We start from the raw sequence: 21,379 nt of genomic DNA, 5'->3' as shown, positions 1-21,379 counted from the left end.
TTTTTAGCAGCCGCCGTGGCTCAGCATAAACCTCTAGTTTCTCCACACACGAACCTGTTCAACACTCATATACAAAAGCGTGACAGCTTTAGCTCCAGGCACCACCGCTCATGTAAATGTTACAACCGGCTTGCGTTTGAGTCACCTGACGCTACACCTGCACAAAAGACACTGGACCCCTTGATGCACAGCGTCCAGCATGACCACAAACTGTTCTTCTCTAATACAACTTAACCGTCATTTTCCCCCCTGAAACACTTTATGGAAAAACAATAAAACTCACGTGGAGCTGTTAGAGCTGCAGGACAAACGCATCGCACGATCCCTCATCGGGAAGTGATATACATCTTGGCCGAACTTTAGAGAAATTCCTCATGTGCATGAGTTTGGATGCGCCATCAATATTTAAACAGGACAAGTTGGGACGGCATTAAGTGTTTTCTGTATGTATGGTTTAGTGGATGTGGAGACTAGAAAAGGTAGAGATGTGTGCACCAGAAAAACAAACGTGCTAAATCGTGTGCACTGTATGTTTCAGCGCGACGGGGAAAGCGAGATCCTCACGGGGGCAGCTTGCATGTCTCATTATGATGTCTCCTGGTGCAGAGCAGAGCCCGTCGCCCTTTTAATTAAGGCCTCACTGTCCCATGTTTTGAGATCATTCTCGCTCTCTGCTGACTTCTTTTCACACTCTGCTAACCACACTGCCTCTGGATTTAACCCGTAGAGGTTGTGGGAAACGTTTTGTCTGACAAAACAAAAAAAAAAAAAGAAAAAGAAAAAAAGTCCCAACTTATCCTCAGTGCGCAAAACACTGGTTTCATCTTCTGTTCCAACTTTGGACGTCTCTCTTTTTCTCCACTTTTGTTGTGAAATTTGAATGTAATAAGTAAGAATGCTGAGAGAGGAAAACACCAAATGACACACAAGAGACGGGGCACTAGTGGGATTCAACCACAGCCCACTGTGGGTACAAGAACTTTCAGCGTGTCCCTCTGCACAAGGCCGTCAAGCATCGCTCTGCGTAAACTCAGACACTTGGGGCAAGGAGAAAGGGAAAGCAGTGGGTAGGAAACGCTCCAAAGACAGCCATTATTCTGTCAGGAGAGAATAAATGAGAAGTGGGGTGATATTAAACCCATATGAGGCCTCCCAAGTGCCAAGCTCTCAATTCTCGCACATGGTTGTCGTTCGACAAAACCTCACCGAGTAGTGGAGGACATAGTTTCTCTCTTATATCTTGCTCTGGGAAAGTGCTGTCCATTTAAAAAAAAAAAAGAAAAAAAAAAAGTCTTTTATTCTTTAGTTATATTTATTTCTTGTTTCGGTGCACATTCGCCCATTTGCCACCACATTGTGTTCAAGCTTTCAAAAGTGTTTAACTCCTGTTAATTAATTGTCCAGTTTAATTTCCCGAGGCAGTCCAGTCGCTTCTCATAAAGAATTTAATTAAGAGAGGAAAAAGCTGAAAGCGCCTCTGCAGAAAAATATTTCCTATATCCTATTTTCACATGGAAACATTAGGCAGTGATATCAATCTTTTCCAAGGTATTTTTCTCTGTCTGACACAAAACTGAAAGCACTTAAGCCTGTATCCTCTTGCAACCTCAGACTGGGAAATCCCCCTGAATTCCAGCCACCTTTTGTCGTGCTCTCTGAGCGATTCTTCCCGTCACTCGGGTGGATCCCGCACCGTTGTGGGAAAGGGGAAGGAAGGACGGTTAATTCTATAGAAATGCCCGAGCAACAGGGCTTGTGTTGCGCAAGTTGGCAGGGAAAAATATGGGTGATTGGAAAGTTATACACCCTACGAATATGTGACAGACCAGAAAAGCACTTGATGAGTGTTCATAGAGGGAACACCAGCAGACATAGACTGTTGCCTCTCGCATCCTTTTGTTATCACGTTCTCTTTAGACACTGTCTTACCATGGAAAATTGAAAAGCCGCACAGCCGTGACAGGAGAACAGTGCTCATGAAAGTGTGGAGCCGCAATAATGAGCAACATGTAAGAGTTGGTGCACATACTTTTAGTTCAGAGAAATCTCCTAAACAAATTTCCTATCTTCGTCTGAGCCTCCGGGATTATTCATGGGGAATTACAGTAGCTTGCCAGGCAACGTGTAAGGCCGAGGCGAGCAGATGTTACAGTGTAATATTCTATTTAAGATTACGCCGGGGTCTTGAAATTCCGAAATCCTATTTGAGCGACCGGCTGCTTTTCAACTGTGCGTCACTTCGCCGGATTTAATTGTCTGCTCAGACATGACAGAAGCCACATTTTCACAGGACTCATATTTCTTAGGGGATGTCCAGCGATTTGTAATAATTCCCCAGATTATATTTGATTTTGACCTTTTGCAGTGTCTGTATGTTTTTCCTCGTCGGCTGCGTTTGTTGAAGGAATGGGTCCCCTGATAATATTAATCCCACACAGATCAAATCCTGCCTAATTTCAACCATAAATCATTTTTGGCGCTTAACTCACGAGAAGTGGAAGCATTAGCAGTGAAGTGTTGTGATCTAGTCTTGTGGAAGCCTTACACTTTTAAGAATTATGAATATTTGCTGAGTATGTTAAGACATGTTCTGGCCGTGCTCCTGCATCTGTGTATTTTGGGTGTTTTGTATTACTAGCAGACATGTCCTCTCCTACCATGAAGAAGCCGGAGAAGCCACTGTTCAGCCCCACCTCTCCACAGGACTCCTCACCTCGACTCAGCACTTTCCCTCAGCCTCATCACCCAGGCCTAACAGGTGTAGGACACAGTGGTGAGTTACCGGTGACTCGACCTGCAGCTTGCAGCGCCGATCGATGTTTGCTTCTTAAACGCAGTTGAAAAATCTGTGTCGATACTTAATTTAGCCCCCCGAAGATCAATGATGATCTCTTCATGTGAACTCCCTCCCACGCTTACTCTGTATTTACCTCCTCTTCTGTCTGTTTGCAGTTATATCAACGAGGAGCCCCCCTCCGCATTCACCGCTGCAGTTCTCGGCCTCGGCCATCTTGCCTCCGGCGCCGTCGCCCTACTTCTCGCACACCACCATCCGCTACCCGCCCCACCTCAACCCTGCTGATCCCCTCAAGAGCTACGTGCCGTCGTACGACCCGTCCAGCCCACAGAGCAGCCAGGTCTGTCCTCTTTTTTTCATTAGTGTGTGTATTTGTGTGATTCTTTGAAGTAGCCAGACAGAAAGTCAGAGGTCTGAGGCTGATTGGGCAGGACTTTCATGGCCTCGAGTAGCTCTTTATCTCGTTTGGGGTTTCTCCGATCTGACCTTAAGAGATTAAAGATAAGACGAACTGTAGCATGCACTGTTTTCTTGGACTTTTCCTGGTGGTTTTCTTTACTGATGAGGAAGGTGAGAATGATGAGTACTGAAATTTCACTTTTGATTGAAAAAGTGCGTGCAAAGCATAAATTAGACACTATAAAGTCGCAGGATGGCCACAGTTTGAGAAGACTTTGTCCTGCGAATGGACACATGCATCAGTTTCAGTGCTGGACTTGTGAGACAAACCCTTGGATGGATTATTAAAGGGGCTTACTGAGTACTCCCACGGGCCTTGAGAGAGCCTTGGGCCTGGACCTTTTACAGTACTGTTCTTTGTTACTGTTGCTTATAGACATGGTCCTTAAACACAAGCAAAAGTCCAAAAATGGACCTCGAATGAAAAATATCAAAAACGGACTCAAAACTGGGAGGATATCTCATCCGGGGCCCATCTTCTAATAATCATCAAAATTACACAGTAGTCATTGTGAATTGAAGAATAATAATCAGAATAATTTAGTCAAGAATAATAACACAATAATTTAGTGAATTAAATTATAGCAAAATAACACAACTTTTAAATTTGAAAGCCACACCAGACCAGACTTTGTGCACCACGTCTTGTGCAAAAAAAGTGTATATTTCTTTGTTTAATATTAGCATATAGTTCCATATTAGCCTTAAACCTGTTGCAAATAAAAACAACTTGATGACTCCATTAATAGAAGTCAGCTAAACTACTGCAGTTGCAGTGATATGTGACGTATAAAATGGTATGAAGACATTGCACTAAATCAAGTAGCTTAGGGCTTTTATACATTCTCGCTACACACTGTGGCCAGCGTGTTGGAGAGAGAGCCGCCGTCTCTATAGATGAGAGAGCTGTGTGATATTTATGTGAGTTTTATATCCCCGCTGTTCTCATTGTAAACAAAGGCCTCGTAGACGGCTCCATCTCCAGAGCAGGAGGAGCGGGTTGGACGGGGGGGGGTTGACTGTTACTCTAGAGAAAAACCGCGGGGAATGATAAAGGTTGTAAATATTTGCCGTTGCCGGGGCCTGGCTGTTGTGCAGAATTAACTGGCCCTCTGCTGGGGTGCTGGAGAAAGGAGTGAGGAGGTTGGCGGTGGGCTAGCGAGGTGGGGTCCGGTAGGGAAGAGAGAGAGCGCTACAAGTCTAGTCTGGGGAGGAGGGGAGAGGCTCAGCAAATAACACAGCGCTTATAATCCCATGGACGAGTGCCAGAATGTTTTTATGCTTGCTTTAACGCAGATTATATTACATTCTAATTAAACATTCTATTCACATCGGAGGGAACCCTGTGGATACAATTCTTTTCCAAAAAGGCCTGTTTGAGTTTTGAACTCGGGGCGGCCCTGAAATGAACGCCCCAGACAGTCTCCAGCCGTCTGAAAGAGTAGCTCCCACTAGCTTCCTTTATTTCTTTCTCCATATATATAGTCTGTGTGCCTCGCTCTCTATACTCGCACATTCACACCATTGTAACAGGTCACTCTGCAGCTCTCTGTGTCTTTTCATGCCCCGGTCCTCCTAAATTCCATTTATGGGCGCCATTAAAATCATTGTTTAAAATCATGTAGGAAATCCAACGCCACTGACTGAGGATCTATTGTTGCTCGTGCCCCCCAGAGTTCTAGTAATAACTGTGACAACACAGCGACTGAAAGTAGTAAAAACCTTTTCTTCAGGCAGAAGCATTAAGTGTAAGAGCGAGCGAGCCGGTCGTCTTTTGTTGCTGATTTTCTGTTTTTGAGGCCAAACAGAGCAGTTTGCCAGCGGTTCTGGTGTGTGCACCTTAAGGAAAACATTAATGTCCCGGCTATTTTTTTGAAGCAGAATTCACTGTCGTACGTTAATATTTGTCAAGTTGTATTCATTCAAATTTATATTTATATTTTTAATGCAGTCTAGACTTTGTTTTTACCTTTACTATTTTGAATTTTGTGACACATTTGACACAGAAACCAATTAAACTTAGAAAAATAAATAATGAATGAATTGTGTTTTTACTGTTTGTCTGTGCCCCCCCCCCCCCCCCCCCCCCCCCCCCCCCCCCCCCCCCGCAGCCTAACAGCAGTGGTCAAGTGGTGGGAAAAGTCCCGGGCCACTTCGCCCCGGTCCTGGCTCCCTCCCCGCATCACAGCGCTGTGCGAACCGTCTCGCTCTCCATGCCGGACACTAAGCCCATCACTACATCCACAGAAGGTGAGTCTTATCACCCAGTAATGAAACTCACTCAACTCCATCCACTTTACATCACAGCGTGGTTTTATTCTGCTTGTTACCGTTGCAAATTCAGATTTAGAATATTCGTGCTCTTAAAATATTCCACACACACACACACACACCTACAGTTCATGCCTGCAGCAAGATAACATAAGTTGAAGTGAGTATTTTGAAATTAAACACACAGTCAACATTAGCAAAATGTTGTTTTTAAAAAAATATGCTTTAAAACAATAGAAGTGGGCCCAGTTCAAAACCATGTAGGACTCCACTTGCAATATTTACCTGAGATTATATATGATTCTATGTAATTGTGACGAGTGACTTTGTATTTATTATGCACATCCTGCAACTTTTAAATTCCTGAAATGCCAGTTCTAATGCAAGCATGTCCTTCTGTTTTTGTGATGGCATGTGTCACCCAGGCTACTCAGCCCCTGGCACCCCAACGGCTAATCGTTTTGTAGGCCTGAGCCCTAGAGATCCCGCCTTCCTCCACCAGCAACAGGTGAGATCTACCCCCCCCCCTCCAGCAGCACACAGCTCACCTGCTCCTTTTATCTTTTCATTTCTGCCACCCCTCACCCCAACGTCTCCCCACACATCAGATGTGAAATCCCTGCCTTCTGCAAGAGCCAGTTGCACTCTAAATTCAATTGGTAGGAAGCATTAAGTGTCTCGTTAGATCAGTGCAGGAGGCCAAAGGTAGCACTTCTTTTTTTTTTCAGACCTCGATTAGACTGAGGTTTACCACAGTTAAAGTTAGTAAGTCATGCCCATCATAAAACATTTTTTTTTCTCTCAGTTGTACCATGCTGTTCTTACTTAAGTGCTAACTTTTGCAAACGTTTTAGTTTTCATCACACTACACGAGTGTGAGTAGATTTCATTTATTCTGAGCAGCAAGAAAAGTTTTCAAAGATGCCTTTTGTAAGCAGTGCAGAATTAACCGTAAAGATAAAATAAATGTGTGCGTCTCAAAGCGACAGTGGAAATTTTTTGTATTATTAAAAATGTAAGTGTTTGAATTCAAATCCCACAGTCTGCAGCAGAAACAGGCCTCAGTGTCCTGAGGTCACTTTAAGGAAGGAATTTAAGGTGTCAGGAAATTCACTGTCACTGTGTGGCCACTACTTAGAAGATGGATGGCACATGTGAGTGTCTTTGAGAGTGTAATGTGCTCAGCTGTATTTCCTTCACACATTATTTATAAATTCTCTCTCTTTCATACACACACACACACACACACACACGTACCACATGTAATACGTACACTCCCTCGTTCACAGTATTCAAGCCAAATATTTAGCGGTGGCGTCACGCGGTTGCCCCCTCGGACAGATGTGGTGACTTTTGGTGTGTGTGTGTGTGCGCGAGTGTGGGCGTGTTTGTGTTTGTGCGGCCAGGAGTGTTGCGGTGTTGTCGGATGGGAGAGAGTGCTCTCCCCCACCCCGTCTCATTGAAAGTGCTGGTCTGAGGCCAAGGCTTTTCCAACCACAACTAATTGAATGCATCTGCACGCGGCTACATAATGATGGCTGGGTTTCTCCTCAGCTCGCCTTTTTTTTTTTTTTTTAAATGTTTAGTAAAAATGACAAAGCTGGCCTCTGTTTCCTCGCCCCTCTTTCCTGTCTTTCTTTCTCCCTCTCTCTGCCATTTGTTTCCCCCATTTTTCCTCAAATCAGAGTCAGTGTTTGTCAGCAGTCGTGAGACACTTTTATTCCGCTCGGGGGAGAGAAGGAGGATTCACTTGGCTGAAGTCGCACAGTTTGTCTTAGACATTTTCTAGTAGCCCTGCTACTTCTTTCATTGGGGCACAAAGTAGCTACACAAGACAGCGGCAGTCTGAGCATAGCTGCATGAATTTTGTCCAAAACGTTTCCCTCCAGAGGCTGTAAGGCCTGTTTTGGGCCACATTTCAAAATGTAAATCGGCTAAATATAAAAATAAACTTCAATGAAATGCAGTATGAAAATATACTGAAATCTATTTGCTGCAATCTTTGCTGGATACGTTGTAATTATCCAAAATTGAATGATCTCAAAATATACTTTTGTGATCCTGTTGCAGTAACAACACATAAATTACTGTGGGGCTGGCAAAGACAAACATGTCAGCTCAGATAACTTTGGACTTCGGACTTTGGACTCGGGCAGAGTTTTCTCAAAAAGACGGAGGCTTTAAACGTGACATTAGGAACAAACAATCTTTAAGCACAATAGTGACACCTGCGTAGAAGATGCATTACATTGACTATCACATGCCACATCCGGATGAATAAAGGTTCTTAAGGAACTCGAAACAGTCTCTGCGTTGATTCATCGTGCTTCTGCTTGTCACGGTTGTTTTTGTTTTGTGCAAGCATGATTTAACGGCCTGGGATCTGGCCTCGCCGAACGAGACCGACACTGAGCCAAGTCCCTCAGGACTAAACACTTTCACTCAAATACTCAGTCATTGTCCTCAGCTGGCGTTGGGATGTGTATTGTGTGGGATCCTTGAGGCTTTACCGACAGTTCCAGTTGTTTAGTTGCAGCCGTGTGTCGCCTGTCGGGGTGGAGAGAGGACGCGTCACAGGAGGAGTAGCATGAGATTCATCGAGGCTGAGGACTTTTAACTGTCTGTGTGATGGATAGAGCCCATGACTGTCAAAGCTATACTTCATATATACAGCATATTTTATATGCACAGATGTCCCAGATCCATGTTCAAACTGCTACTACAGTGTTAATTTCGATCTATCAATGATAACAATATCATTTCCATACTATATAATAACCTACTAGGACTCATTTTGTGAAGACCCTTTTTTAGAATGTGGCACCACAAAAATAGAAGTCCCTAGGAACCCCCCCATACACACACACACACACACACACACATTCACACACACGGTAGTCTTCAAAAATGGAACTAACAAAACAACACCACCACACGCTCCCACATCTGCTCTACGATTCCCAGGCAGCGTATCTGTGAAAACCCTCCATTCATCCCTCGCCTTGGTTAACCCCTCGAGGGAATGCCAGCATCGAGCATTCCGCTGGGAAAGATCCGTGATCAGATGTCATTTGGTATTATCTAAGGAAGGATCCTAATCCACAATCTGCCCGCATCTGTTTGCTAACGTTCCCGGCTCCGTCCCCAGCCCCCGCCTCTCCCCACTCCCTGTGCCACTCTGATGTGCCGGTGCCAGCGGACAGATGGCGAGCCCCTCGAGGAGCGGTGGCACCGAGCGTCTGGCCCAACCCGCACATTCTCTCCAAGCTTTTGTCAGGTTGGCGAGCGCGGGAGCTGTGCGGGGGTTTAGTCTCCCAACCTTTGATAAACAGTGAGAAAACACACACTGGATGGGGCGCGATGCATTGTTCTGCATTCAGTTTTGTTTAGCATCTATAGAGAGCAATTGATCAAGTAAAGAATTGTAACACAATGGAAGGTTACTGTACATCATCGTGGAGCCTTTGAGATTCAGATTCTCTGTGGTAGTTACTTCCAGAACAGAAAGGAAAAAAATCAAGGCGCATAACAAACTCACATCCGTGAATTTAAGTGCGGCTTAAGTGGGAAACCATCATCGTCTCCCGATGTGTCCGTCCAGGTGCTCGGAGGAGAAAAAAGAACACATTTCTTGACCCCAGCAAATGGCTCTGAATATTCAGTGTGCGCGTATATCTGATTAAATCCCTCTTAAGAGCCTCAGCAAAACGTCTGCCACTGCACGCAGAGTGCTAACAGTGCAGTTTTATCCCAATGCATTACTAAATGAATGTGTTGACCACAGGGCAAGGTTAGGTTGGTATTGGCAGAGATAGCTCTCAGCTGGATTGCAAACACGTGCACTCGCATATTGATGCATGCAAAGGAGACACAGTTTGTGTGTGACTCTTTTTTTTTTTTTTTTTTTTTTTTTGCAGTAATTTGTAATCTGTATGTAAGGTTAGCATGTCTTAAGAGCGGGTGGAGGAACAGGGTTGGTGTGTGTGTGTGTGTGTGTGTGTGTAAGAGAGAGTGTGTGTGTGTGTGCTTTGTTTAACTGCACTGTAATTTTGACCCCTAATCAATAAAAACAATTAGCTAATGAAAAAAAAAAACCCAAAAAAACGCCTGCATGCTTTAGGGCGTGCATCCTGAATGTAAAAGTGCACTTACAGGGAAGCATTGGGTATCGATCATGGCGCATGCATCCAGCGGATTGCATGGCTCCACTTGTGAGTAGCTCACTCACAGATGAACTACAACAACATGATGCCACTCACATTTTGTAACAAACTAACTCAGTTCATTTTTTTATTTTTTTATTTTTTTTACTTCCAGGTTAGCAGTCGCCACTAATTGTGATTGCATGCTTTTTCTTTTTCTTTATGTGTTTGATTCCACTGTTCTTGTTTCCCCCACCCCCACCCCCCAAAACATACTGATCCTCTATTGTCATATTATCAGTTATTATCGTTAGGACTCATTCTTTTGGGAGTCATTGTTATTTGTGCTGCTCCTGCTCTAGGCTCTTCTGCATGCATTTATTAAGTTGTAGTGTAATCTGAAGTGGACGTTGTCTTGGCCCAGTGATCTGACTGCTAGGTTTCAATTGACAGCTGAGGAAGTGTGACTGGAGCGTGACTCAAAACGGCAGGCATTATGGCCCCAGTGCCACTGACGACACTTTGGGGATTACTTGGCAAAGGTAACCTTTTCATTCTTTCAAGCCATCTCTGTTTCTCCTGCACTCACACGCACACACGCAAACTCTCTAAGAATCAATAATGTCCATATAATGTGTAATCTTCTTCCTTTTCTGCTCCTCACGTTTCAGGAATGATGGTATTTTCCATATAATTGCATATAACGTATCACACAGAAGTTACGGACTTTTGAGATGAGGCCACGCAGTTCCTTGATAGATCATTAACACATTTCCTTGTTTCTCGCTTTGTTTAAACTGTAACCGCCGTTTCTATTTAATTTTCTTTTTGAAAAGTGTTTTGCACCTTTTTTTTTGTGTCTCTTTTCTCGCCACAAAAGAGGATTTCAGTGAGAGTTGCATTTGTTTTTAAATGCACTAATCAAATAAACAGAATCACAGGCTTTAGAAAAACAGAAACATAGTATTTCTGGTCATAGATTGTCAAAGCAACAAATATTTAAACTTCCTGCACATCAAATTTGTCATGACTGTATTCTGTTGCTCTCACCCCACCAAAACAAAACCTCCACTCAAGACAGCGCAAACTTCTGTGAAGCTAGTTAATACTAAAGAAGTCACAGTTTGCAGAGTAGAAGTCGTATCAGGTGAGATTAGCAGCCATGTAAAGATCTACTGCTTTGTTTGACTTCATGCTGAATTCATGTTTTATTCTCTTTAATTTAAAGTTACATAAAGCCCCCCCCCCCTCCTCTCCTCTCCTCCTGTCTCCATACCTCATCTCCCTCTCTGGGGGAAAAACCTGAACCACTTCACCATGGCAGAGGGAGCAAGCTGAGCTAAGCCTTTTCCTGCTACGTCTCCCTTTTTCCCCTTTTTCCTGGAAGCGTGGAGCATCAGTGTGTTTGTGTGTGTGCGCGCGTGTGTGTGTTTGTATAGCTCATTGTTGCACCCACTGAAGTTGCAAAGTTTTTTACAAACACACATGCACATAGCAGACCCCCCCCCCCCCCCCCCCCCAATCCCCTTTCAGCAGGCCTCCTAATAGGCCAGTGGGGGTAGCACAGAAAAATGTCCCCTGCAACAGCTCGAGGTCTCTTATTCCACTCACACAGCAGCTACAGTAACTCCTCCTCCTCTCTCCATGTGAGGGTACAGTAATGAGCACAGATAAAAACCAACCCCAACTGAATTTCGTTGATTTTGTTACAAGGGCCGGATGGTAATTCAATTATATTTTGTTCCTCTTAGATGGAATATTCACAGAAAACCATTCAACATATAGATGGAATCACTTGTATTCCTCTTTTATCTCGCTTGCCCTTTAAACGACGCGCTCCACTACTCCTCTTCAGTACTATCCCCCAAATTAAAACGCTGCCAGACTCGCATGTTGCCATTGTGCAGGAAATGGGTCAGCAATCCATTAAGATGCCATTAGATAATCTAATTTAGGGAGCTAATCCTTAAACGAAGCACGCTGTATGCCCGGGCTTTGCTTGCAGGGAGCAGAATTAGTGAGGTTTGGGAGCTGGACAGGGCAGAGAGAGGCCATCTTGAAGGTTAACTAAGGAGATGCAGCGATGGGGGTTAAGTTTTTGGCATCTCCAGAGCTGCTTCAAGAGCAGAGAGTAAAGTAGTTGTATGAGAAGGAAACGTGTAGAATTAGACATATCTCAACTACGTTAAGCAGAATTCCTGTAATGTAGCATCAAGAAACTGCATTTCTAACAATTGACAGGAACCAAAGCATCAACTTTGTACAGCTGTGTGTGATATGAGTTTGCAGGGATGCTGTTTGATTCAGCTTCATAGCAGCAGTATGATGCACCGAATGCTTTACGTTGTGGGACGCAGATACGAACTGGCAGCCTTCGATTTTAACGAGATTAAAACCGATCTGCAAGTTTAGCGAGCACAAAAAGCCTGCAAGTTGGCTTTCGTAGCTGTGTGGTCTCCCTAATGTAAGCCATTACCTGAGAGGAGTTTCATAAGGAGAAAGCAAGAGATGGAAGGAGTGAGGCAGGAAGAAGGAAAGAAAGGGAGCGAACGAAGGCAGCAGCCCTCGGCCGCTCTGTGCGCTCTTTGTTCAGCAAGGTAGGAAAAACTTAATCCCTCATTTCCTGTCCGATGATTTTTGGCAGGGTGAAAGAGAGAAGGAGGGAGGGGAAGAGAGCATGAGGACGGGTTGGACGGGGGGGGGGGGAGTGCTAGAGAAGATTAGCCTGGAGGTTGTTTTTAACTCTGTGCACGCTGGAATCGAAAAACCAGGGGGGTGTTTGTTTTCATTTTGAATACAACTTCTCCTCTGTGTGTTTCTTTCTTTTGCTCTTTATCGGGGAGTCTGGTTCTTTTAGGACGCGAGGTGAATTGAATTTGCACTCCCTTTGTTTTAAGTTAAAGAGCAGTGACTAGTGATTTGTATAAAATGCAGACTGCTTGATGAGTCGCTTTCATGGGCACAGACAGTGTTGTCTGTTGTTGTGAAGCTTCACAAAGAATCAAGTCTGGGCTCCACCTCTGCAAACCATCTTCAGGCTCCGGCCTCGTCACACGTCAGTGTTTCCCCGTCCTCCCAGTTTTCCTCATCCTCATCTTTCTCCACACTTGTTCGTGTGTCCAGGCTTTAGCCGCACGTTTGCAAAAGTTTGCGATCGTGGTGAATCTGGTGGCAAGCGTGTGACACAGGTACTCTCTCAGTGAGTCGGGGGGGGGGGGTGAGAGGTGGGAGGGTGTCAGATGAGTGCACACTGGGGGTCTGTGAAGGAAGAAAAGGGGATTTTGGGGTGGGTGGGGGGGTGGGGTGGCTAATTATCTGACATCTACGTAGAGCGCAGCACCCCTCGGGAACAACATGCTGTTTGTTCCCACTTGGCGTTTTCAGTTAGCACCGTTGCTCCCCAGGAACAATCACTGTGTTGTTTTGCCATTAGCGTGAGATGAATAGGGATGGGACCGCTTTGTGTAGGGACCCCCACCACCACCTCCGCTTTTTACCCACAACCCTCTCCCCCTACTGCACCACCAGCAGCAGCAGCAATCACACTCTCCCCTCTCATGAGTTTTCTACTGTGCCATCAGCACAGAGCACGGCCCTCGCACACGATGTCCTTTACTGGAAATCAAGTGGAGTCACCTCAGCTTAGATTAACAAGCTGCCGTTTACCGTTTCGTTTGTCGCCCGTCGTCTGAACGCGACAAAAGTGGGAACTTGAAGCCTGATTCCCGTCAGCAGAGCAGCGGCGCTGGTCATTATCGAAGCAGTGTTCGTGGATAATGGAAAGAAAGAGTCTGACGTTGACTGTTTGCTGCACAAAAAAGCTGACGACATGTATCTAATCTGTGCATCTCGCTGTGTTTTTTCTCTCTCTCTCTCTCTCTCTCTGTCCACAGTCCTGGTACCTGGGCGAGCTTAGTTCCATTCCAAGTGTCGAACGGGACTCCGATTCTGCCAACAAATGTCCACCAGAACTACAGCATAAACATCATTGGTGAGCCCCTGGTCCCCACGGAGACAGGGAACTGAACCTACACAGGCCGGATGATGACCCCCGAGGTGGATGGGTGGGTGGGGGTGTTTGGCGGTGCAGAGCTAGCACTACAGGTGTCTGCAGCCATGGATGAAACCAGCAAAGCAGCAGGAGCTGCACAATCCTCCCCCTCGCAAAAAAAAAAAAAAAAAAACCCCACAAAAAAAAAACAACAAAACAATAAAAAAAAAAAAGAAACAAGCCCACCCCGCCTTTTTGATGTCCCTCCCCTCTCCTGTCCCCCTTCACGATGGACCCCGGCCGTGAAGAAGTGAAGACGAGGGTTGGGTTCAGAGGAAAGAGGAAAAAACGCTTCAGGTTCTGCTGTCTCCTCGCCCGGCACACACACATACCACCCGCCAGTCAGTTGCTGTGTTTGCAGAACTTTTCAATCCATTCAAATACTGTGATGTATAGATGCCTTAATGTTTTATTGCATGACACTCTAGTCTCTTAGCGGCAATTCCTACTATTTTTCCATGTTGGGGGAAGATGTAAAATCCTAATTTTCACACACACACGCACACACACACACACAGACACACACACAGGTGCAGGGGTCTGCCTATCAGCGACCTGTGCCTGGTGTATGGCGCTCAGACCTCTTAAAAAGAGGCTTTCCCACGTCAAACGATTCACTGTGTACACCATAGGAACAAAACGAAAAGAAAATGGTGAGTTCAGAGTGTTTTCTTCCTCCGTTTGATTTCAGTTTACTGTGATATGAATCTTTGTTCTGAAATTGTGTTGACTTTGTTTCTTCTTTACTGCTACTTAGTTCAAGAATTAACGGAAACACTTAACAGGAAGAGTTGAGAACTCAAACTTGACGCAGTTTTTAAAAAAAAAACACTAAAAGTTTGACAACCTGACATTGGACCCCTCAATAAAGAATTTGCAACTCCTTTAGAAAAGGATAAAAAAAAAAAAAGACGAAGAGTAATAAAAAAAAAAACTCAATAGAGGCAAGTGCAATTGAATATTTGAAGGGAAGCTATCAGTCTGTCAGCCCTAAGACTCTAAAGGAAGGGGGATAAATAATAAATAGTTTTATGGGTAAAAAGTTTAAAGAAACAATTTGATTTCCGTCTACTCAGATGAGAAAAACATCAAGCATGAAAGGCAGTCGAAAGCAAGCACTAAGCTACCTGTGCAGCGTTGAGCAAAACCAGCACTTCTTTTGAGCCCCTCCCATCGTTACGGGGAGTTTAATTTTATTTATTTTGGTTTAAAAAACAGAAAAGAAAAAGATCTCAGACATAGAGTGTCAAACTCTTAAATGATCGCATTAAGCTCAAGAGCGTATGCATTTGGCCATGGGCTTCGAAAGCTTATGTTTACAGGAAAAGAAATATGGCAAAAGTGTTAATTCATGGAAATATGCACCGATCGGCCGCAAGCATTAACACCACCGGGTGGTTCGGATCGTCGTGGCTGGTGTTTCTGTGTGCGTGTACAATTCATGCAAATGTACAGTCGCTTATGTGTAAAGCTACAGTTTGTGCAAGGTTAACTCTGCAGTGGAAGAGGTTCGAAAACTGAAATTGTAAATCTAGGTGGTGGCAAAAAAAAAAAAAGAAAAAAGGAAAAAAAAAAACAATCCCTGAAAACTAGAATTGTGCATGGCCTGCATTCGCAGCCGTTGCCTCTCCAGTCCAGACGTATTTCTACAAGGAAAATCTCTCTAATACTCTTAATTTGCACGATGACATATAGTCCACATTACGTGCCTTGCCTTTGAATATAGAGACATCACTACACTTTTTTTTTTTTTTTGCTGCATTTATCATTATAGAAACAAAAAAAATTAACATTTTTATGATAAGAATTGTTTTGTACTCTGAATGAAATTGTTGATTTTTAACTTCATGTACTACTCTCTCTCACAGTTACATTGCATATCAAGGCTGTGTATAGTTGCCGTTTTAAAGTTTGTAATCAACCAGCATTTTTTTTTTTTTTTTCAGTATTTTGGTGGTTTTTCTAATAGCTTGTCATCTTTTGTTTTTGTTTGTTTTCATTATTTTGGAATGCTCTTTTGTTTTTGTTTTTTGTTTTTTTTTTTCATCTTCCAGTTACTTTTGTGGAGGGTGGAATTCAGAATTATGAAAATTATGCAATACCAAGTTTTGCCTATGTAGGTAGTGCTTAATAGATGCGTCAATTATTAGAGGCTAGTTTGGAGCTAGACAATATTGTAATGCATTTATTTTGTTGATATTGTCGTTTGTCGTTGTTGCTGTTGTTGTTGTTGTTGTTGTTGTTGTTGTTAATGATGATGTTGTTGTTGTTGTTGTTGTGGGTGTTTTCCTTTTTTTTTTATTGACCAAAGTGGGGACTGCTTTCTATGCAGTGTATGACAAGGTCTTTTTTTTTTTCTTTTTTTTTTTTTTTTAATCTTGTTTTTCTTTCTTTAGCACATAGGCACCGATGAGACGGCGTGTTTTGAATTTGGGCGTTTTAGGGGGAGGGGGTGGTATTTTCTTTAGAAGTACCTATTAAAAAAAAAGTGCACCCTCGGGCTTTCTATGGCTGCAAAGTCACTGATTAGTCTACTGTGACTCTTACTTTTAACTTTCCACCTGGGGTGCTAGCTTGTGACCTTAAAGGAGCTCTTTGGTTTTTGTTTAGTTTTTTCCCACAGGAGAGACGGCTTGACTTGAGTATGACAATCATTTTAGGAAATCATTTTGTGTAGAATCCCATTCTGTCGCAGATCCCTTAAAAGCTGCAACTCCGGGACGGACACAGTCGCGCGCTTTGGTAGACTCCTACGCCGTGCTAATCTAGACATCACTGAATGCAATTCCCAAGTAGATGCCTTAAACATGTCAGTGAAGTGGCCTGTGACCTGCGCAACAATCACACACCGACTTATGCTAGTGAGACCTGTCCAAATCAGTTCCAGACAGGCTCAAGCAAGCCTTTAGAAAGTATTTTATAAGTACTAGACTTGTAAAGATGTATATATGATATGCACATATGTCGATTCCTGAGAGACTTCCCCTGCAGAGAGTAAACACTGGACCACACGAGCATTGTGTTTTCTTACTTCAAGTCCAGTGGCTTATAGAAGCTTAAGTAGAATCCACTAGAAGAAAAAAAAATATATAGCACTTAAATAGCACATAGGCAATCGTCTTCTCCCCCCTTCGTGCAGTGTTTTGACCCTAGTCTCAAACTGAATCTCTCAGGCGTACTACAGGGCATTATTTATATCAATCATTATCTTGCCATTTTTGATGTAAAAGAAAAAAAAAAAAGTCAACTTTTCTCACCGAGAGAGCGGCGCCGCCGATGCTGCTACGACACCTTTTGCACTCTTTCCTTACAATCGTGAAAGAAACACTTCTGTCGGAGAGATGGTACTAATGAGAGCTCTCCGACGCACGCAGAGGGCTTCGAAAGCAGAAAAAGTTTTTTTTTTTTTTATAATAATAATAATAATGATAATAATAATAATAATCCTCAAGTCAAGCTCAATCTCTCCATCTTCACCCGAATTTCTTATGCAGGATATAATAGAAAAAGTCACCCCGTACTATGTGCACTGTTTTTTTGGGGGGTCAGTTTTTCACTGTTTTTGTTTCTTTTAAAAGAAAAACTACAAGTGCTTTGCAGCCTTTGGCCATTGGAGAACCCACTGAAGTGCATTGTCCCCAATGTTGTGTGTGTGTGTGTGTGTGTGTGTGTATGAGTGATACAACATGTGTCAGGGTCACTGTGCTGTTGGTGTTTTATTGAATAGGAGACTGTACATAAAGGTAAATATCCTGATTACGTCGATAGCAGTAGTCTGTCGGGTTGAACTCTGCTTTGGCAGCTTGAGTGTGTGTGTGTGTTTGTGTGTGTGTGAATTAGTGAGCTGGATGTGAGATGGAGTGCCTCTGAAACTACACAATGAGAGAAGATGAGGGTCTTTTATTGGAAAAAAAAAAAAAAGAAGCCTGCCATAGGACAGGAGTTTGTACACTGTAAACTTTTTCGAGAGTTCTTCTCTGAAGTCCTTATTTGTAAATCTTCAATTCTGGGGGGGGAAAGAAACGAGTCAATTCCATTTTAGGAAAAACAAATTCAATTTGGTTTTGTTTGTTTGTTTCAGAGGATTTGAGGATTTGAGTTAGAGCTCTCCAGGTTTCCCCCGATTAGTAGAATCTAAAGTGTTTTTATCAGTTGTTTTATTCCTGTATGTAAAGTCAGAAAATGGGGAAAATGTCTATACAGATTGGTAAATATAAAAAAACAACCACAATGAAGGCCTTTTTTTAAATTATTAACATTATTATGTCTGAGCTTGGTTAGTGCTTAGATATTTCCATTTGGGAAACACGTCATGAATATTTGAACTGTTGTTCTTTCATTAGTGTGGCCATAGCGAGCGTGATGTGATTTATCTAATGTTTTTGTTTTGTTTTGTTTTTTTTAATTTCTTTTTTGGAAATGGGTGTGAATTCTTGTCCAACAAGATCAGGGTGTGAGAGTGTTTGTTTTTTTTTGGGTTTTTTTAGTAGCAGCTGGGAGGTGATGTCACACGTAACCAGTAGAAAAGGCCCCAGATTGCACCTGACCCTTAAAAGAGTGAGCGGGGGGGCGAAAATCTGCAGTGACAAACGTCCTGAATCAGTCGATCTGATAGAGAGGTTTTTTTGTTATGGCTTAGTTGTTCTCCAGAGGAACTGTTGCAAGCTGTTTGGTGCTACACCTCCCCATATTTCTGCTTGTTCAGCTTGTTGAAGATCATTGAAAAAGTCCCATAAAAGCATCGAGGCATCGCTCATTTTGCACTTTCCACACGCTGTCTATGCCCGATGCAACATAGGAAATCACACTACAAAACAAAACACAACACATGAATCACGTTAATTGCAGGTGCTTCAGAACAGGGTTCTCTCCCTTCCAGCTCATGTTTTTATTGCTATACGCGGGGTGTGAATGTAGCTCATCAGAACCTTCTTTTTGGAAATTTGAATCAGTGTTCGACCCATCAGCAGCAACAGGAGCCTTATTCACAGGCAGATTATGACACATTATTTTAGAAAGTATTATGTCACTGATCACTGCGATCGTCAAGAACAACGTTATGCAAGGAGGGACGTGTGGCACTCATGCAATATGTGTGATTTATTCTTTTCTTTTTTTTTTCCCGTTTTTTGAACTGAATGTCACACATTCACTGGGGACAGGGAGGGCGTCTACACGCAGACTTCGAGGAAACATTCACTTTGATCCTACATGAGCAATACACACCTTCCATACTTTTGGCTAGCTGCTAGTCACTTGGCATCAGGTTGTTAATGACACATGAAAAACCAGCATTTTTACAGGATGTAACATTCACCAAAAGAAGACAAAAAAGATAGCAATGCAGTGCCTGTTCAAGCTGTCCAAGTGTCTGTTGTATATAATTGTAAAATGTGATAGACTTACTTTCATATGTGACGAGAAAAACGCAGCATCACGCAGAACAGAATGTGGCAAACTCATCGGGAAATATGCTCTTTGTTACTTCTACTCTTTTTTTTTGTGCGTGTGTGTGTGTGTGATTTATGAATTTTCAAATGATGTTAGCACACGATGCCCACTTCTAGCTTGTTCAAAATTTCAGAGGAACTGTTGATTCCTTTTATTTTACTTTTTTCGGGGGTTGGGGGGGGGGGATTCAGTGCTACATTAAGTGCAGTGAAAAAAATGAAATGATGTGTTTTGTTAAGATTAGTCACCAGTTTTCTCTGCAGGGCTGATTTTTATGTTTTTTTTTTTATTATTATTATTATTATTTTTCCCGGGGGAGGGGGGGGTGGGGTCTTGTGGCACTTTTACTTCCCTCTGCGCACACATTTATACTTCATGAATCACGGTGGAATTATATAAAAAATATATATATACAAATATATATATATATACATGAAATGAACAACAACAACAACACCACCAAAACAATATGTAAACAGTCTCCAGTAGTGATCGTAGTTACACTGCAAGTGTGTGCAAAGGTCTATGTATGTATCTGAATGTACGTTTTAGAGGACTTTTTTGGAAACTGTTTTGTTTTGTTTCGTTTTCTATCTTTTACTTTACAGTTTAGGAGTCACAGGTGTCCATTGTGAACTGTATAGCGAAGGCCTTGATATCCCTTCTTTTATTGATTTTTAGAAACGCCGAGCATTAGGCGATGCCTTCAAGCTGGTTACATTTGGTGCAGGGGCTAAAATTGCCACAAGATTAAAATCAGTGTAAATAAAGGCTCAACTTTTTGTGATTGTTACTGTTATATCCAGCCTATATTGCTAGCGGCTGTTTTTACTGCAGTCAATTACTGGAAGTGGATATATTTCCTATGCAAAACTGTTTAAACAATAAAATGAGCTATGCTACAAAAAGGACTTGTGCGTTGTGTCTCTTTCTTGTCTTTCTTTTGTCTTTTTGATTGTGAGAAAACGGCTCCTGTTTGAGTCCTGTCTCTTTACTAACTGGCGAATATGCACAAGGCCACGTCTGACCGATTTCCTGTCATCACACCGGGGATGTATAGAAAGTTGTTTGTAATTTAGGGACTGAATGGAGGTCATCAGAGGGGACAGGGGGCCCAGCAAATGCATTTATTTAAATATTTCCCCATCTATGTGCTATTTAAGTGCTTGATATTTACCACTGAACTCTTTGGGAGCTGGAAGTCTGGTTTCCAACCCGCCAAGCCAATAGAATTTACTAAGTCAGGCTGCGGCATCATTTGATCTGAAGCATACATTGGTTCATTTATTTAATTAAGTGTAATCTGTAGGTTGAAGGAATTGGAGGCCGTTGCAAATGCTTGTTGAACTGACTGTGTGGCTGTAATAGCCGTTCACTGAGCAGCCTGACTGCACTATGAATCTGGAAGGCTCCACAGAAAATGCTAAAAACACTTGGAGGAGGTGTTGGCTTTTTCCTACACTAAAATATATGACTCAACTCTCTTTTCCCTCCGAGTTGCCTTATATAGACGAAGGAAACTGTATAATGCAAAACAGCTGTCGCAGTGCTGAACCTCGCCTCGGTCTGAAACCAGGTTGGGAGAGGAAAACAAGGTACGTAATCGCCGCGGGGGTGCAATAAGGACAGTGTCAGATCAGAGCAAAGACGACTTTTTGACTTTTGAGAATTAAAGTAATTGGATTTCGCTAATTCTCAGAAGTGTGTCTGTGACAGTTTCCCCTGAAAGCAAACATTAGTTTTCATGTCCCGCAGCGATCCCATGACCCCACATACCCGCGCTCCATCCCTGTATTGCTCCAGCTAATCTACTGTAATGCCCCGACCCCTGAGGAATGGGAGACAAGACTAGAGTGTTTGGACCACAGCACAGTCAGTCTGCTGGGACCTGGGAGGGTCACGCAGGGTAACATCCATCTGGGTCAATGTGTCAAGCACAAGAAGCTCTGATCTAGTAAGCCTTTCTAATGGGATTGAGGACACTTGAAGGCAGCAAAAGTCAGGCTAAAGCGCCAATTAGGTCTCATTATGGACCTGTGCGATGGGCTCAGCTGGACACTTGATGACAACAACAGGCAACGTCAGTTGGAGCCCACAGGGCCCTGGCGCTCCGTCCACAGCAGGGGCGCCCTCCAAGTGGCCTTTTTGTGGCACTGCATGCCGCACACCGAGCGCAGAAAAGCCCACCTGGCCTCGGGCATGACCGGG

At 43.3% G+C, this 21,379-nt stretch overlaps 1 protein-coding gene across 6 annotated transcripts in view; it reads left to right on the top strand.

The window, feature by feature from the left end:
* LOC137136860 (nuclear factor 1 B-type-like) overlaps positions 1–20,082 on the top strand; it is a 64,265-nt gene extending 44,183 nt beyond the window's left edge. For 2 of the 6 annotated variants that reach the window (XM_067522612.1, XM_067522609.1), the window contains exons 7-12: positions 2,639–2,773; positions 2,953–3,137; positions 5,368–5,506; positions 5,953–6,035; positions 10,123–10,211; positions 13,563–20,082. In XM_067522612.1, the coding sequence (XP_067378713.1) occupies positions 2,639–2,773; positions 2,953–3,137; positions 5,368–5,506; positions 5,953–6,035; positions 10,123–10,211; positions 13,563–13,695 (764 nt within the window). In that variant the 3' untranslated portion in view covers positions 13,696–20,082. The remainder of the gene's footprint in view (positions 1–2,638; positions 2,774–2,952; positions 3,138–5,367; positions 5,507–5,952; positions 6,036–10,122; positions 10,212–13,562) is intronic. The other 4 variants (XM_067522613.1, XM_067522610.1, XM_067522614.1 and 1 more) reach the window with 3 other exon arrangements.
* Positions 20,083–21,379: the final 1,297 nt, after the last annotated feature.

Source organism: Channa argus, chromosome 12, assembly GCF_033026475.1.
Source record: "Channa argus isolate prfri chromosome 12, Channa argus male v1.0, whole genome shotgun sequence".
NCBI lineage: Eukaryota > Metazoa > Chordata > Actinopteri > Anabantiformes > Channidae > Channa > Channa argus.
Note: the sequence above shows the minus strand (reverse complement) of the source record. Positions and strands in the feature narration are given on the sequence as shown.